The sequence below is a fragment of the Sapajus apella genome, unplaced genomic scaffold (genome assembly GCF_009761245.1).
Source record: "Sapajus apella isolate SASKATOON/1434 unplaced genomic scaffold, GSC_monkey_1.0 scaffold202, whole genome shotgun sequence".
NCBI lineage: Eukaryota > Metazoa > Chordata > Mammalia > Primates > Cebidae > Sapajus > Sapajus apella.
The window spans coordinates 25260-43853 of NW_022437142.1; the positions used below are offsets into that span (position 1 = coordinate 25260).

Here is an 18594-nt window from a genome sequence, read left to right on the forward strand (position 1 = left end):
AACTGACTTTCAAAAATAAATAAAACACAGTGACAACTCACCCAAAGGAAGGTTCTTAGAGCCATCACCATAGTCTCAGGAGCTGAGTGGAGCCCTCTCTCGTGTAATGTACAAGTGTCGCTCTTGATATTCATTCTGCTTCAGGGCACATTCAGAGGCCAGTGACTCATTTATATAAGGTTTGTTTTGTCTTTGTTATTCAGACCTTCAATCACAGTAGGAAAGAGCAAGTTAGGAGATGCCTGGAAATAACAGGCATGCTTGCAGAAGAGTTGATTCCTTTCAGCCCGCATGTGGGGAAGGGTTCAATGTATTGTCATAAGTCCTGGACAGTGATCATCCAGGAAAGACTGGCTTATGTGCTGTGTTAGGAAGTCAGGAGCGTTCATGGGTGTGCGGGTGTTTGTGTGTTTATACACTTACATACACACATATGTACATGTAACACACACATACATTTTAGAAAGTTTCAAACCAAAAATAGTTGTTAGCAAACTTTTTTGTAGCTAAGAGTAAGTATCAGTAATATGAAAATCTCACTCATGTAGAGACACCTCATCCCTTTACAATGAGAAGTAAATGAGACATTATAGTATTTCTCTAAATGCATTTTTCAATTTTCTTTTTTCTGATCTTTATAATTTTTTAGGTGCAGCAGAAGGAAAGTGGCTTAAAATATAAATCTTTTCTGGACTTTGCGGGTCTTGATTTGCAGATCTTCTGGAATTTTTACAGTAAATTAAAGCAAAAGTAAGTCAGAATTTGTTATAAGGTGATAATAGTATAAACTGAAAACAGTTTTACTATTAGAGGGTGATTTTTTTTCCGAATTTTTTCTTTACTTCCTACCAGTGTTTATGGTTGTGATTTGAAAGATTTGGTTATTATTGAAAATAACACCTCAGATTTCTATAAAATATTCTATTTAGGCAGTTGTAAGCAGGTCAAGTATTACAGTACTGTCCTCATTTTACAGATGAAGAAACAGGATCACACATGAGCCTCCTTCCCCACAGTGGACAGAATCAGTGGGGTCTGTTTTCAGACTTCTAGTACAGTGTTCTTTCTGGTCCACCCTTCTTCCTCTCAGTTGGCATTATTTTCACCAAGCCTGATGCCTAGAGGAAAGTCCTTTGTAGACAGCTGTATGGCTTTGGAGAGTAAATGCAACTTGCCCTTTTGCTCTCTGATATTTTTGGTCTTTCTGTAGCCCAAGGGAAGAATGCGTCTCTGCCCAAACCCTGCTTCTGCAGCTCCTCCAGAGCTGCTTCTCCGTGCTTCAGGGAGATGTACTGGCTGCTTCTGAGAAGGAAAAGGCTCCAACCCAGAGCCCTAAAGGAGTAGAGGCTGCCAAGGAGCTGTACACACACTTGTGTGATGGTAGGGATTTGGGTTTTTTCTTTAATACAAGCCTGTGTAGGTAGCCTGGGGGCCTCTTGCTGTAGAGAATAAGGGTGTCCTATGATGATGCGAGTCAGAAATGAGTGTTTCCCTGATGCTCTTTGGAGTTACTAGTTTGAGTTCAGGATCTATTCCTTCCTCGACTGACTTCTCTTCCTCCTGGTTTCAGATCTATAGCTATGTTACGTTGAGAGTCATTACTGTCGCACTATATGGAGCCTTAACTTCCACTGAGTTACTGAGATGAGGCTGATACATGGGGGGAGAGATCGTAATGAGGATGAAACTCATGGCCATCTGAAGTTGTATTTAAGGCTTTGCCAAACTATGTCTCAAAAGGATGGGGAAGTAATGACATAAAAACTGCTACATACAGTCTCTGTTTTAGTTAAATATAAGCAAAAAATAGTAATTTTTTAATACTGCCTGGCCTGTACAGAAATATTTCTTTGCTCTGTTATTAAGTACAAAATGGAGAGTAGTGAATTTATAGGCTTGTTCCCGCAGCTGTATACGTGAATAGATGGAATGTATGAAAGCTGATTCCGTTGTTTGTTTTATCAGTGGTAGACAGGGTGGATGGAGACTCTGTGCCCATGGAGATATTAAAAGAAGAAGTCAGGAATACCCTTCTCAATGGGGCTGCCATCTTCTTTCCGAATCGGCAGACCCGACGGAACCATCTCTTCACCATGATGGTAATTATTAACTAAGAGCCTGGATTCAGTTTCTGAAGTCTGTGAGGATGAAATTTGTTAGGCTTTGTAATCTCTGAATATATTGTCTGTTGCAACTTCCCTTATGTTTATTAATATTATATGCAGAGCTTTGTGTGGGACAGATTTCTAAGGACATGGCACTCCACTCGAAGTGGGATGACAGATATTCCCAATCTGTATTTCATAATCTGATGTCTCACAAAGTGACAGTGTAGTCTCCTTCATCTTTATGACTTGCCTGCAATCATACTTTCTTTTTAACATTTTAACTTTTTATTATAGGGAAATTCAAAACAAATACCAAAGCCAACTAAATAGTATAGTGAATGCCCCCATCCCCCAAATAAACCCGTCACGTAGCTTCAACAGTTACAAACTCAGGATAACCTTGTTTTATCTACAACGTACCTCACCCCCGCTTTCCTCCTTTCCCCCCTTCCCATTATGAGTTCAAAGCAAATTGCTGACATTTTATTCATAAATATTTTAGTAAATATCTGTAAAAATAATACCAAGTTCTTTTTTTTTTTTTTTTTTTTTTTTTTTGGAGATAGGTTCTTGCTCTGTTGCCCAGGCTGGAATACAGTGGTACCATCACAGCTTACTGGGTTCTTGACCTCCCGGGCTCAAGCAGTTCTCCCACCTCAGCCTCCCAAGTAGCTGGGTCTACAGGTGCTGCCTAACTAATTTTTGTAGTTTTTGTAGAGATGGGTGTTGCCATATTGCCCAGGCTGGTCTTGAAGCCCAAGGCTCAAGTGATCCACCCACTTTAGCTTCTTAAAGTGCTGGGACTACAGGCATGAGCCACTCACCTGGCCATTGTCACCAAGTTTTAGTCCTAAATGGTTCTTGTCACTATCCTAAATCACTTCTTCGTGTTATTCAGACCTTAGTACTGGGGGTGAAAAATGCTTTTGGTATTTATAAGCACTGTGTTACCAAATGCAATATCCTATACAAAGATCCAGGTTTTTAATTCTGAAGGAAGTATTTCTATATGAAAATGAATATGATACATGAAAAAATATTAATGATAATGTAAAACAAAACAATTTTTCTCTCTAGGCCACATCAAAAACACCTAGGTAGAGGAACTTTAGAGGTTGCTGTGTTACCATGATGGTAAAATACAGGAAACATGTGTATACCAAGGGGATAAATTAGAGAAATGTGTACAAGAAAGCAAAATTATAGGCCAGTCTTGCTTATGAACATAGAAGAACCCTAATGAAATATTAATTTACCAGTCCAACAACATACAAACAAAATTATGGCCAAGTTGGATTTACTCTGGAAATTCAGTGAAGGTTCAGCAGTAGAGAATCTGTAAATGAAATCAGAGAGGAAAAGAAACGTATCACTAAATGCAGAAAAAAATTTAATAATATGAAATTCTAATGATTAAAACAATGAAACAATATGGTTTCTTTAGCAAACTGAAATAGAAGGAAATTCCTTTAATCTGGTGAAGGGCGTGTATCCAGAACCTGTAGTAAGCCGTGTATTTGATGGTGGGTTACTGGAAGTATTCCTTTCACAATGGAGCCTAAGACAAGGGTGCCCACTCATTGCTTCTCTTTGATGTTGCGTTGGAGGGCCTAGCTAGTGCTGTAGGACTTGGAAAAGAAGTGTTAAAAATAATGATCGGAAAGAATAAAACAAATATTTCTTTGTTTGGAGATGATTATAGATTTTTTTTAATGTCTGTGTAGTCAAGCAACTAATAGAATTATTTAAAAGAATTTGACAAAGAAAACTAGATACAGCATTTTAAAAAGGCATTTCTACTACAACAACCAATGAGCAAACATAAGGAAAGTGGTCTGTGGGATGCAGACTGGGATGTGTAAATAAGAAGGGGAATGAAAGAAGCGGAAAATGTGGTCCCTGATGGCAAAAGGCTGCAGTCTAATTGGGGACACCTGCCAAAAGCAAAAACTGCTTCCATATGCAAGAGGAAAATCCTGTTGAGGCTAAGAGATTGAGGAAGGTTTCAGACAAGAGGAAGGATATTTGTTTGTATAATATTCCAGCTATATATAAAATTTGCATATCAGCTTGAGGAATCACTTCTCACATTGTGAGTTATATAACCTTTGACAGCATCACTGGTAGGTGGGTGGGTCTCCATCCTGCTTGTTTGGTGCAAGCATTTACCAGGTAGCTGAGCAAATGATTATTTTCCTAGCACGTTTCCTACACAGAAAATAGAAACAGGACACACGACTTGTTGAATGACATTGGTGTCTTCTCATGCTAAGAAGTTAAATAGCACAGCCAACCTTTTATATAGTGCTAAGTGATTCTCTCTCCATCAGGTACCTCCTCAGTGTCTTCCGATACGGTACCCTCAGGAGATACTATTACTCCGGGGATGGCATGTCCAATGGTAAAAAGCATATATCAGCATGTGTCAGCCAGGCGCGGTGGCTCACACCTGTAATCCCAGCACTTTGGGAGGCCGAGGGGTGCGGATTGCCAGAGCTCAGGAGTTTGAGACCAGCCTGGGCAACATGGTGAAACCCCTCTTTACTAAAATACAAAAAATTAGCCGGGTGTGGCGGCATGCACCCCTGGTCCCAGCTACTTGGGAGGCTGAGGCAGGAGAATTGCAAGAACCTGGGAGGTGGAGATTGCAGTGAGCCGAGATCATGCCACTGCACTCCAGCCTGGGTGACAGAGCAAGACTCCGTCTCAAAAAAAAAAAAAAGATGTATCTTTTTGAGGTCATTTTCCTAAGTAGGAAACCTGAACCTTGTGTTGACTTTGGCAGTGAACAAAGTGAACCAGCCACCTTGTGTTTAGATGGCTTCCTCTTAGCACTTGACCAGGTTTTAGTTGGGTGCTGTGAGGTAGTCTCCTGACCCTAGCTTTCCTCATTCTTGGGAGCAGCGGGTGGTGATACTTTTTTTTTTTGAGATGGAGCCTCGCTCTGTCACCTCACTGCAACCTCTGCCTCTCTAGTTCAAGCGATTCTCCTGCCTCAGCCTCCTGAGTAGCTGGGACTACAGTCGCACATCACCACCCCCCAGCTGATTTTTATATTTTTAGTAGAAACAGAGTTTTTGCCATGCTGGCCAGGATGGTCTTGATTTCCTGTCCTCGGGATCTGCCTGTTTTGGCCTCCCCAAGTACTGGGATTTCAGGCATGAGCCACCGCGCTCGGCCAGGTGGTGATATTTCGTTGCTGCTCTAGGTCTCTGGAATGTCATGGAATAGATTTTCTGAATGTACAGTTTCTGGTTTTCTAGAAGAATGTCACCGAGCAGGAGCACAAGCAGTCCCTGCAGCTCACTTTCCGTTCACTGTGCACGTATTTTAGGTAAGTTGATGGTTTTTCATCGTCAATTAACCGAAATCTTTGCAAAGTTGTTTTCTTGAGCTCGCCCTTCCTTCCATATGCTGTTGGAGAAGTACTTCCTTCTGCTCAGCTAGAAAGCTGGGCCAAATAGTGGTAAAAGTGACCCAAATCGTGGTAAAATAATAATCTTGTTGACAGCCCGATCCAGTTCCCATCCGTTTTAAGACAGTTTAAAATCGAGCCGTTGAGGGTCTTTTTGAACACTTCAGTTTCCAAGTGATGTTTAGCAACTAAAACTGAAGCCAAATGAATTTAGGGTCCTGTATTTGTGTCTACATTAAAGCCAGCTGCAGAAGCACGGAATGATAGTTTGTAGAGGGAAGTGTGCTGGGAGGGAGAACTTAGAGGTTTTTGCATGTTTTAAGTACCAGAGAAGCTAAATGGGCCTGTAGGCTTCATTACTAGAGGGGATAGACTCTTGAAGGAAGGGAGCTAATATCCTGAGCAGCTGCCTGCAGGTCAGACTCTACCTGGTGTGGCTCCCAGACTTAGAGGGCTCAGAATCCAGTAGCAAGGATGCTGAAAGGGTCTGAGGCTGTCCTGTGAGAACATTTGAAGACACAAGGAACGTTTAGCCAGGACTTTCAAGCTAGCAGTCCTGAGATTAGGTGTATTTCTCTTCGGTGGCCAAGGTGATTTATTCATCAGCTCCATACCTCAGGATATCTTCTAGGACTGGAGGATTTGTGAGTGTGTGCTAATGAAGGACATGTGCACAGACAGAGGCACAGTCCCAGCTGGCTCCACAGCCTGTGTTCCTGACCCAGACTCCTCCTGTCCGGAGGAACTGACATTGAAATCTTTCTGCGTTCTTTTTTGGAATCTTGTAAGACAGTATGAAATCTTTCTCCTGAAGCCAGGTGTCACGATAGTTTGTATCCTTTCAGTGACAAGGATCCAGGCGGCCTTTTGCTTTTACCTGAGAAGAACGACCTGGCCAACATGAACATCAGTGAAGTTCTGGCAGTCATGAACACTCTCCTATCTGTTGCTGCTCGAGAGGTATCTGATGTCTGCCACCCTGTTTTCCCTGCCTCATGCTTTTGGGAGCACATGATGCGGCAGTCTCTTGTGCCCCTCTTTGCCTCTGCAGTATGAATGTACTTTGTTGTGTTTTTTTCTGTTGTTGTTTTTTTTTCTGAGACAGGGTCTTGCTCTGTCACCCAGGCTGGGGTGCAGTGGCACAATCCCAGCTCACTGCCCCTTCTGCTTCCCAGGCTCAAGCAGTCCTCCCACCTCAGTCACTCAAGTAGATGGGACCAAAGGCACCATGCCCAGCTAATTTTTAAGTTATTTGTAGAGACAGGGTCTCTCTATGTTGCCCAGGCTGGTCTTGGACTCCTAGGTTCAAGAAATCCTCCCACTTTGGCCTCCCAAAGTACTGGAATTACAGATATGAGACACTGTGCCTGGCATGAATGTAGTTTGTTATTGATCCTTACAACTGATCAAAAAGGTTTCCCAGCCAGTCCTTGCAAATGAGTAAGGTCACACACTTACTGTTCTTGGTAGTGAGCAAACAATAAAAACACAAAAGTGCACGGTAACACTTCCTGTGGAAAAAGAGGAGTGGATTTGTATCAGGTCCCCTTGTACCCCTTGTAGTGATTGTCAGTGAACCCAACACATGGTTGTGTGTTAGTGGTGTGAACTTTCAGGAAAACTACTTTGATGATAAAGAAGAAATTCAGCTCAGCGGGGCGCAGTGGCGTGTGCCTGTAGACCCAGCTACTAGGGAGGCTGAGGCTGGAGGATCACTTGAGTCCAGGAGTCCTGGGCTGTAGTGCACTATGCCGATCAGGTGTCCGCACTAAGTTCAGCATCAATATGGTGACCTCCTGGGAGCGGGGGACCACCAGGCTGCCTAAGGAGGGGTGAACTGGCCCAGGTTGGAAACGGAACAGGTCAAAACTCCTGTGCTGATCAGTAGTGGGATTGAGCCTGTGAATAGCCACTGCACTCCGGCCTGGACAACATAGAGAAACCCCCCACACCACCGTCTCTAAAAAAAAAAAATTAAAAAGAAGACATTCAGGGCTGGACGCAGGGCCTCACGCCTGTAATCCCGGCACTTTGGGAGGCCAAGGCAGGTGGATCACCTGAGTTTGGAAGTTCGAGACCAGCCTGACCAGCATGGAGAAACCCCATCTCTACTAAAAATGCAAAATGAGCCAGGCGTGGTGGCACATGCCTGTAATCCCAGCTACTTGGGAGGCTGAAGCAAGAGAATCACTTGAACCTGAGAGGTGAAGGTTACTGTGAGCCAAGGTCGCTCCATTGCACTCTAGCCTGGGCAACAGGAGTGAAACTCTTATCTCAAAAAAAAAAAAAAAATTCAGATTTCTTAGCAATTTTGTGGACTAATCAAATCTGAAAGTATGTTATCTCTTTTCTGTGTTAATGATTTTTTTTTAATTTGCCTTTTTTTGAAATATAAGGGATTTTTCTTTCTTAAATGTAGTTTTTGTTCCAAATGGATCAGTCACTTGGGATATTTGATAGAAATTAAGATTTCTTTGTCCCACCCTAAGTTACTGATTCAGAATCCCTAGGAATAGGGCATAAGAACCCGCATTTTTCTAAGCACGCTGAGAGACTCTGAAGTGATGGCACCCTGTACTAGGAGACCAGTCTTTGGACTACATGTGGGAACCAGAGAGTTAGAGGAGATTTGGTGGTAGACTAATCCAAACCACAGCCTTCAGGTATCTAATGATGTGGACGTCAAGATAACTCATCTCTTATTTTGTGGCTGATAACTTATCTTGTATCTTTTGACTGAACTTAGTGTCTTTAAATCTCTTACATTTTTGCGGGTGCCTTACTATTTTTGAGTTGCTGTTAGAGCCATGATTTCATTCATTCCCAGCTGCCTGGAGTGATAGGCCATCAGCAGGCATCCCCCAGTTCACTGATAGGGACCTCAGTAGGCTGCCTAGGTTCTCATTTGCCAAGGTTGCTCTTAGGCTGACCGCTGTTTAGACCTAGTATTGATTTAGATCCAAGGTAACATTGACTTTATAAACCTCAACTTTGTTTTTGATCAAAAACTTTGCTCTATTTTTTGCCATCAGATTAATTTTCTCTTACTTTCCACCTTCTGGCGTATTTCCAGACTCTTCTGCCCATCTCTGAGTCTTCCTTTAAAAACTCAGTTCAGTCTACTGCTCATCAGTATGTGTTCTCAGCCCAGTTAGCCGTGGCTCCTTCTAATCTCCGTCCTTATTTCTGCCATTTCCCATACTTTCCCTTTCTTCTGGAACTCGTCTGCATTCTGCCTGTTTCTCAGGTCCCTGAAGCCTGAACTAAGTTCTTTCCTCACCAGTCTGTCTCCTGTGGTTGCATCGTCAGTGCCATCGGGCAGAAAACTTCACCCTCCTCACCTGGTTCTCACAGGCATCAATTCTGCCCGCCTGTGCGGAGCGGGTAGGTGGTAGAGCCAGGACTGAAACCGGGGCTGTTCGGCTCAGAGTCTTGTCCTATCTCCACTAGGTAAGGTAGGCCAGACTTCTTTTAAGATGTATGTGGAGTAATGAGATAGCATTTGCCCAAGAGAATTTCCTGTAATCGTAGACCATTTGGAGATCAGACATGTCTTTTCTTCTCTTTCACGTACCTGTGGTACAAAAGCTAAAGGTCTCATAGAACCTCCTTGCCAGAGATGCAGCTATTAATGTGTTTCCCTGAATTCTCCTTCAGTAAAAGACATTGATGGTTATACAAAAGAGTTAGTGTTCAATTAGGAAAAAAAAATTAAAGGTGGTCAGAAATGTACCTAGTCTGAATTTCTCACGAATCTGTTAAATTCAGCAAAGACCCACTGAATGCCTGAGGTGTGCTAGGCCCTGTGCTAGGCCACAGGGGATACAGTGATAACCAAACACAGCCTTGAGGAGCCAGTACGTAATCAGGCAGTTGTAACAAAGCAGCAAGCACCATCAAAGTAAGCCCGGGGTCGAGGGACACGGAAGTGCGTACCTGACCCTGTCTGGTGGAGGTGGGGAGTGGAGCTGGGGAAAGGCTTTCTGGAGAAGGTGATGCTGGAGCTCAGTTCAAGACCATGAATAGGATTTAACCAAGAAAAGAGGATGGAGGCATTGTATGTGGAGGCAGTGGCATGTGCAGAAGGCTGGTGATGAGACAGGGAGGAGTAGGTATCTGAAGAGGAGAATGATGATGGAGAGACTCTGAGCGTGCCAGGCGCATGGTTCTGGTAGGGCTGCAGGTGATGAGATCTGGTTGTGCCCCAGGAGATGAGTCAGTGCTGGAGACTCTGCAGTCAGTGACAAGCAGCTTCTAGTTGAAGCCATAGCTGTAAATGGCATCACATCACCCACGGGCATCTTGAGAGATATCTGCAGAGAAGGGGCAGCCAGGAGAGTAAGAAGTGGCAGGAAAAAATTCAGGGGACACAGACCTGAGCGGGGAGAGTTTAAAGAGGGACAGTAGTCAGCAGTCTCCAAGGTCAAGTGGAGGGGCTTTGTCCTCTAGGTGGTAACTGATGCCTTTGAAGAGTAGTTTCACAAGAAGCAGTAGAATGGAAGGAAGAGGAAAAGTGCAACCAGACCAGGTGCTGGAAAGTTTTTAAAGAGTATGTGTAATGGACAGCTGAAAGAAACAACTGTCTCTTACAAGGACTAGCTATGACCAGTATCTCTGATGTCCAGTCCCCTCCATCCACTTGCCTTTTCATGGCTCACTCCGTCTCTTCCTTGCCAGACGGAATCGTCATTCTGAAGTTTGTGTTCACCGTTGCCTTATTCTTCTTTCTGGTTATTCCTACACGGCACATCTGTATTGCCTGGTTTTTACCTGCAATGGAATCATACAGCGTACAGTCTTCCGTGTTGTTTTTTCACTCGTGTTTTTGAGGTTCTTCCTTGTTGGTTTTTTGCTGCTGTTTGTTTTCACTGGTGCACAATGTTCTCTTTATGAACATTGCACCATTTATGTATCCATCTTACTTTGGAGGGATTGTTGAGGTCCGGCTTGGGGCAGAAGCAGACCTTGTAGTTCTGTTTGATTTATTTTAGTTTCTTTATACCTTGTGGTTCTTATGTGCAAGAGTTTATCTCTAGAGGCCAGATAACTCTTCAAAGAAACTTTGTCAACAAAGATGATGGTTAGAAAGCCATAGAGACACAAATAATTGTTTTTTTAAGATGGGAGAGATTTTACTGAAGGCTTGAGGGAAGGAGCCAGAGAAAGGGGATTTTAAGACATAAGAGAAAGGAGAGCTGCCCGAAGAGCTACCCAGTGGGGCAAGGTTCCTGAGGTGGCAAAAGGAGATGCCATGTGGAGTAAAAACATTTGTAAAGGTTCCAAAAAGCTGGAGAGAAAGAGGGGCGTTTTCATAATACCATCTTTCTTGGTCACTGCTGAGTTGAAAGCTGTTTCATGACTGTTCCCCATAACCATAGAATGTTTTTGCTGGTGGCAGCTGCTGCTCTAGAGAATGCCCTTGGCTATGCTCTGTGAATGGCCTTGTCATGGACACTTTCTGTTTGTCTCCTCCTTTGTAGTGTGAGCTGTTAATGCTCAGTGGGGCCCCAGGGGAGGCTGGCTCTGTGCTCTTCTCCCTGTTCTGGTCCGTCCAGGGCAGCCTGCTATCCTGGTGCTACCTGCAGCTGAAGAGCACGGACTCTGGAGCCAAAGATATTGCCGTGGACCTTATTGAAAAATGTGAGTTTCAACATGGAAACAGATGGGCATTTGGGTTTTGACTCTTGAGTATGTTCTCTTCTTTAGTAACTCATGCATTGACTGTGCATATGGCTTTCTTTATTACAATTCACATTCTTGCACTGGTTAGTCTAATTAAAATAGAATTCTACAGCATGTCTTTTTGTCCAGAGTTTCCTGTCTGAATGTGGTGGTATGCCTAAGTATTTTTATTGCAGAATTAGATCGTTTCACAGCCTAAACATTGCTTCTGCAATCATACAGCACTTTTACATGATGTCTCACTCCTTAGGAGTGTCTATGCCTGTTTTAATCATCTAAAAATGAAAGTCTTAAATTTTAAAAATCTAAGGTGTATGAACATTCCTGTGACCTTGGCTAATTACTGAAAAAAATTAGATTCATGTTCTGTAAACTCACAGAAAATTATATGAAACCCAACAGGTACCAACAAATTATATGTGAAAGTTCAGTACCATCAAACTTGGTCCCAGCAGCTGTGACGAAAACTCTTATGTTGGGTCCTGCCACCTAGAGGTTGGCCTGTTAGACTGGTATACCTCATGCATGGCCCCTTGTAAACAGAAGGAAAAGGAGAGGCTGACAGCTGGGTTAATCAACCATGAAACTTCATTTCCAGAAGTGCCCTACCACTTCATCAAAAGAGACGAAAACACAACATCCCATTCAGAGCAGTCTTTTTCTGAAATTCGCACTGCTCCTTCCTCCCAGAGGAATGCATCAGGGTGACACTTCATGGCCTGCGGTCTTTGCTGTGGAGTCTCCTCCACAGCTTCTGTAGTCCTCTTTGTCTTTGTCCATGCATGTGATATTTCTGCTATATAAAATATTAATTAATTTCTTTGTTTTGGTAGATGTGGGACAGTTTCTGGCAAGCATGAGAGTGATCTTGGAATCCCTTTTGTCACAGTATAGTGGAAAAACCATAGTAGAAAGATTATGTAATTCTGTGTTTTCAATGGCAGCTCGTCAACTGGTAAGAAAAAGGGGCAGTTATTTGTAATGAGCCTGAAGCGGGCTGGGGATCTGCGTCCCCAGGCATAGCCTGAGGTGGACACTAAGTACTTCATCCATCTTCTGGTAGGTTATCTTCCTGCTGGACTTCTGCACTTTAGACATCTCACACTGCACGCTCTTGAGAGAGTTCAGTGCCCTCACAGGACTGTTGAAGAAGCTCTGCGGTGACCCCGAAGGAGGACTGACTAAGGTAACTGGAGTCAGCACTTGAGCCTGCCCTGCGTTCTCTCTGACTGCTGACTGCACACAGACACAGCTGAGCGGCCTCTAGAAGGCTCCCTGTATTTTACCAGCGGTCCTGCCAACAAGAGTAATGCCAGTCCGGGTTGATTTGGCATGGTCAGCATTAGAAAGGAGACACAGAGAAAAAGCTGTAGAGATGAATCTCATCATTTTGTAGTTTATGAAGTTATATAAATACCATGTAAGTGAACAACCAAATTGAAGTCTAAAAGAGAAAATGTATGTTGAAAGGCAAATTAGAAGGTTTTATCTTTAGAAGAAATTTCTCCTTTACCTAATTTTGCATATGTAATGTTTAATCACTGTCTCGTATGAGTTTCACAACAACTCTGTGATAGTAGAAACGATATTGATATTTAATAGGTAAAAAAACAAAAAAAGCAGGGGGAGGAACGGAGAGTGGGTCCAGATTTGCCAGTGTCCCAAGTAGGAATGTGAAGTCTCTAAACTCCTAATTCAGTGCTTTTTCCGCTGGAAATTCACACTGGTAGTGATTTGTAAGAAGTAGTTCTGTCGTAGTTAAAGGTAGCCTAGTAAAAGCACTTCTGCTCTGCCGAATGATGGATGTGTGTGGATCTGTCGGTGAAGATGGGCATGTCAGGTACGTCTTCGAGCCTGCGTGATGGTTTGTACATCTGCCTGGAGCACTGATAGAGACACAGTCTGCTGCGTGTGGCTGCGTGTAGAGTGATGAGAACCTTTTTTCCTCCCGGCTCATCTGTTTTCATAGCTGGATGTTGAGACCTGGCAACAGGAGCAGCCCGTGGTGTTACATACGTGGACTAAGGAATCTGCCCACAACTATGAAAATAACTGCCATGAGGTATCTGTCTTTGTGAGCCCAGGAGCAACCTATTTTGAGGTGGAATTTGATGAGAGGTGTGAAACTGAAAAAAGGTAAGACCTACATGTTCTTTCTTCCCCAAGAAATAATAGGTCAAAAATGTGAGAAGGAAGGTAATAGAGATTATGCTGTCGCAGGTATGATTATCTGGAATTTACTGACGCTAGAGGTCGGAAAACACGCTACGACACAAAAGTTGGCACTGACAAGTGGCCCAAGGTGAGTGAGAGGCCCGGAAGAGGAACCTGCTTCTGCACCAATGCTTTCCTTTTGTCAGCCTTCGGGGGGCAGTAGAGGTATGGTCTTCGAAGGGAGGCATTTATGTGACACTTCTGGGAAAGGAAGGATTTATATCAGTCTGTCACTTGTTTTGTGTTAATTTTTTGGCACACAGCCCTGCCTGTTTATGTCTTGTTGATAGCTGCTTTGTTTGGCACTGCAGTGGCAGAGTGGAGTAGTTGCAGCAGACAGTGTCTAGAGTGAGAGCTTTCATCCTTAGCAGGAAGGGCTGGTGGGTCTAGGGGGTAGCCCAGACCTGGGTGACAGCCGAGAGTCTGCCTCCCAGGTAGATCTGCTTGAGCTTTTGGGCTGGAGGTCAGTGCTGCCTCAGACTGTTGACCTTCTCTCCACGGTCAGTGATGTTGGCGGGAGCAGAGGCATAGAAATGTGACCACTGGCCGAGCAGGCAGTGGACAGACGGTCACACAAGGTGTCGAAAGCTCAGCAGCAGGGTTCTGCCAGCTCTCCTTCTTCATGGGGTCCGGTTGTGAATTTGCTGTTTCCGTCACCCCTCTGTACATTTCTCCATTAATAGTTTTGGACATGTGGTACTAGAGATCAATTTTAAACTTAAGATGTTTCTAGTCATGAACAGCATGTTTATTTCGGAAACACTCCTCTAATCGGTTTGACCACATGACTTCTGTCTGTCTCTAGAAAGTGACCTTCAAGGCCGGTCCTCGGTTGCAGTTCCTCTTTCACTCTGACAGCAGTCACAACGAATGGGGCTACAAATTCACTGTCACTGCCTATGGCCTGCCCGATGTTGCTGTGTCTTGGGGGCTGGATTTACAACTCCTTGTCTCCCGGCTCATGGGACGCCTAGCATCCCAGTGCATGGCACTCAAGTCTGCACGTCGTAAGTCCACATCCGTGTTCCTTCCCTTCTTAACACCCACGTGAAGTGCAAGGTGCATGCTTGCTGTTTGGTAGGTCGTCTCCACCTAATGGCGGGGGATCAATAACATTCCCTTTCAGTTTCCCTTAAACCAGAAGAACAAAGTGTCCACTCGACACCATTGTCATGAAGCTTTTTGCCTTAAACTTTGGAACATAGCACAAAGGATGCCATCGGTTCTGTGTCTATGGAGGATAGCAGGTTTTTTGGGCAACACTATCTTCCTTGTTTTGTAAGTAGTTATAGGTATAGTTCATCCAGAAGGCAGGAATATAGAATAAGTTAATTGCATGTCCTTTAAATATTGAATATTTATGTAAATATATGTAGATATGTGAATATGGATTTTGTTTTAAAGTTATTTGTTCAGGGCTGAGCGAGGTGGCTCATGCTGGGAATCCCAGCACTTTAGGAGGCCAAGGTGGGAGGATTTCTTGATCCCAGGTGTTCAAAACCAGCCTGGGCAGCATAGTGAGACCCCTATCTTTACCAAAAAAATTAAAAATTAGCAAGGTGTGGTGGCATGTGCCCTTTGTCTCAGCTACTTGGGAGGCTGAGGCAGGAGGATCACTTGAGCCCAGGAGTTGGAGGCTGCACTGAGCTGTGATCACACTGCTGTACTCTAGTCTGGGTAACAGAGTATCTATCTCTTGGAAAAAAAGGAAAAAGGAGAAAAATTTGTTCAATTTAGTTATTTATTTAATTATTCCAAGGAACAAGAATTATAGAATAAAACTTTCTACTGTATTTTATTTCTTAACCATTTCTTGAATTTTTCCAATTTTAGAAGTAAAACATCATAGAAAAATTATGTAATGGAAAGAAACAAAGGAGAATAGGATCATCCTTAATCGTGATGCTGAGAAGTAACTAATTTTTTTTTTCATATTTCTGCAAGACAGAAAGAAATAACTATTAGCATTTTTATTTCCACCTGTTCTTTTCTCTGTGCCTATTTTAAACACATCAGTGCTGGATGTTTGTTATTTGCTACAGAATTAAGTTTACAAATTGTGGATGTTTTTCCATAATTAAATGTTCCTGAATGGCCTCGTGTTATATGCCAGAGATGGTTCATATCCTGTTTTCAGCTTACTGTAAACAGATTAGTCATTTCAAAGGTACCTTGTAGCTGAAGTTCTTGTACTGTTGTTCCACAGAACAACAGTATTTCAGGACTTGCTGGTTTAGCTTAATCTGTGATATGTGTTTACAGAGTATCACAATTACATTCTGGTATGTGGGTGAATTTTCTCTAAGTTTTGATTTTTTTAAACCTTTTCTTCCTACCCATTTTTTAAAACCTTTTTTTTTTTTGTCATTTCAAAGATTCTCAATATATTAAGGCAAAAATAGAACCCTCTTACGTCATCTCTTTCTAGAGTTGGGAAGTAACATGGCAATACCTCAGGCAAAAATGGCATTAGTCCTAAACTCCCCTCTGTGGAAACCTGTCTTCAGGCATCAGATTTGCCCAGAGTTGGAATTAGAAGCAAGCTGGCCCACCCACCCACACCAGGACAGTAAGGAGGTACTTACTCTTCTATTCTCTTTCTATTTACACTGGAAACTGCCTATAAGTATTTATTATTTTATGTTGTAAACACTAGTGATTCTGTCTTCCTGTCCCCATGAAGCAGTTAGCTTCTTGAGGCCAGAAACTATACCTTGTTAACTTGTGAATTCCACTGTGACCCGCAGGGGCCAGTGCACAATAGGTGTTGAGAAATACTGACTGCATGACTTGGGTGACATGGAAGAGGCGCTCAGTAAATCTCTGTTGATGGAGATAGCAGACAAACAACCGAGTGTACTTCTAGCGCCTGCTGAGTCTGGCTTTAGAGGAATGATTTGTGCTATACCTTTTGTTCAGCATAGACTCACAGCTCATGATTTAGGTGTATAATATTTTAAAACTACAAAGTTTGCCCTGTCTCTATTTTTCACCCCTTCTTCCCTCTATTTCTCTATTCTACTTTTCTTCCTTTCCCTCCCTGCCCTGCCCCACATTATTCAGTAGTTAAGGGCCAAATCCAGGGCTCCTGCTCAGCTCCTGTTCTCCTTGCCTCTGTTCAACTTGGCTCCTTCAGACCCTCTCTTCTTTGGATCCGTGCTAGTCCACTGTCTTCTCTTACATCTCACTGCCCACCTGCCTCCTGCACTGACTTCTTGTATTCCTCCTTCCCTAAAGGGCAGGCTCTATTCAGGCTTTCCTCCCTTCCCACAGCCCACCAAGACTTCGTCCTCCCTACTGTCTTCTGTCACGTTGCAGCACTAATTCCTAATATCAGTATCCAGGTCTGACTCTTCTCCCTGCTCCCAGTACCTGTTTCCTGTGAGGCATTCCCATTGAAGTGTCCTGAGTCCCCATCACTCAGAGGTGTAAAACCAAAGACTGGTGACTTCTGTGATTGTCATTGTCTCCCCAGCCCCAAAGCCACTGCTCCCTAGCATGCCCTGTCCTCACCTGTCTCCCCATTCCGTCCAGTCAGCTTGCAGGTCCTGTGGATTCTTCCTCATACTGTTCATCTCTGTCCTTTCCTCTGTCTGCATCTTTATCCAGGCCCTCATTCGCACCTGCCTTATGACATTGGTACCTACCAAGTTTTTTTGATAATCACTGCTTTATCTTGTCATTCCACTGCCCAGCACCGTTAATGGCTCCCCGTTGCCCACAGGGTGAAGTCTAACTCCTCAATGTGACAGTCAAGGCTCTCTGCAGTCTCCTTTCACCTTACCTCTCTGACTCTAGTTCCCATCACTCCCCAGCTGAGACTTCAGGCCAGGTCAGTCTCCCCACTGACTCGTAACCTCTGCTAATGGTTATGCTCATCAGGGCCGAATCTGCCAGTCCTTCAGGGTCCAGTCCAAAGTCCATATCCTCCAGGAGGCTTTTCCTAACTCCTTTAACCTGCCAGGATCTCTCTCCTTTGAACTCTCAGCATTGGGTATCCCTTCTAGGCATTTGGCACTTGATAATCTTTTGCTTTATGGGAATGCTAGTTTTATTGCTTTTACTGTTTTATTTATGTTTATCTTGTTTTAACTCAACTCTCTGTCTGGTCTTCCTAAAAATAGATGTAAACTTCTGGAGAGTGTTCACTCTGTTTTATACTTCTGCTTTGGCCTAGTAGTTTGCTCAATAAATTTTATTTTTGAATGAATGTGTTAAATGTGATGGGCTTATTTTCTGTTTCCAGGTTAAGAACATTCCTGACGACCCCTGCCGCCATTTTCTTCTTGATTTTGCCCAGTCAGAGCCTGCTCAGAACTTCTGTGGGCCATATTCAGAACTTTTCAAAGGATTTATACAGGCATGTAGAAAACAGGCCCCAAAGACAGATATAGTTGCTGGTTCCACTATTGATCAAGCTGTGAACGCCACCTTTGCTGCTCTGGTGTATCGCACTCCAGATTTATATGAGAAGCTGCAAAAATATGGTAACTTTATTACAGGGAATATTTTTGATCTGAAGGCTAATTGCTAAGTTTTAAGAAAGCCTATCTTAAGTGAACATTTTTAAATATTTGAAAAAATGAATACATTTCTGTAACTGTAAACATCATCTTGTTAGTCCAACTTTGCCTATTAGAAGATTCGTGGCCAATTTTCTGGTTAGCAAAGTATCATGTGTAGCACCTAACCTGGACTTGCAGAAGTAGCAGGCAGTTTGTCGTTATCCAGAATTCTCATGAAAAACCGCTAAGAAATTTATTGGAAAGAAACCTTACCTTGGGTCATGGTCCCAATGCAAAAACTTAGAAGTTGTGCAGCTTCATGTTAATCAGACACCCTTTCTGCACCTCAGTTTCTTTATCTGTAAACTTGGTTTAAGGTTGATTTGCTCAAACATTCTAAGAAATTCCGGTTAAAGCCGCAGATGTTTAAGTTCTTGAATGTAGTAATAACCAAGGAGGAAACTGTAGGTTTTACCTGTTAACCTTCAGCTGGCTTGCAGCGTCTTGGTAGCATCACCCCACGAGACTTCCTTTGCTGATAGCCTTCTCCTCCTCACCTCTTTTCCTCATGTTTCCTAGGGATGCCATCTCTGTATTATACCCTATATGTAGCCTGCCGCCTAGCAGGACCCACAAGGAGGGAGAGTCTGTCTCTACACTCATTCTTATT

General features: G+C 43.3%; 1 protein-coding gene across 3 annotated transcripts in view; it reads left to right on the forward strand.

Annotated features, from left to right (window-relative positions):
* ZZEF1 (zinc finger ZZ-type and EF-hand domain containing 1) overlaps positions 1–18594 on the forward strand; it is a 104542-nt gene that overhangs the window by 24329 nt on the left and 61619 nt on the right. The window contains exons 11-23 of one of the 3 annotated variants that reach the window (XM_032270031.1): positions 650–750; positions 1211–1380; positions 1966–2099; positions 5375–5442; positions 6369–6483; positions 11004–11163; positions 12039–12160; positions 12269–12391; positions 13175–13341; positions 13426–13507; positions 14225–14426; positions 15848–15996; positions 17666–17906. In XM_032270031.1, coding sequence (XP_032125922.1) covers positions 650–750; positions 1211–1380; positions 1966–2099; positions 5375–5442; positions 6369–6483; positions 11004–11163; positions 12039–12160; positions 12269–12391; positions 13175–13341; positions 13426–13507; positions 14225–14426; positions 15848–15996; positions 17666–17906 — 1834 coding nt within the window. Of the gene's footprint in view, positions 1–649; positions 751–1210; positions 1381–1965; positions 2100–5371; positions 5443–6368; positions 6484–11003; positions 11164–12038; positions 12161–12268; positions 12392–13174; positions 13342–13425; positions 13508–14224; positions 14427–15847; positions 15997–17665; positions 17907–18594 lie in introns of all 3 variants that reach the window. The other 2 variants (XM_032270030.1, XM_032270032.1) reach the window with 2 other exon arrangements.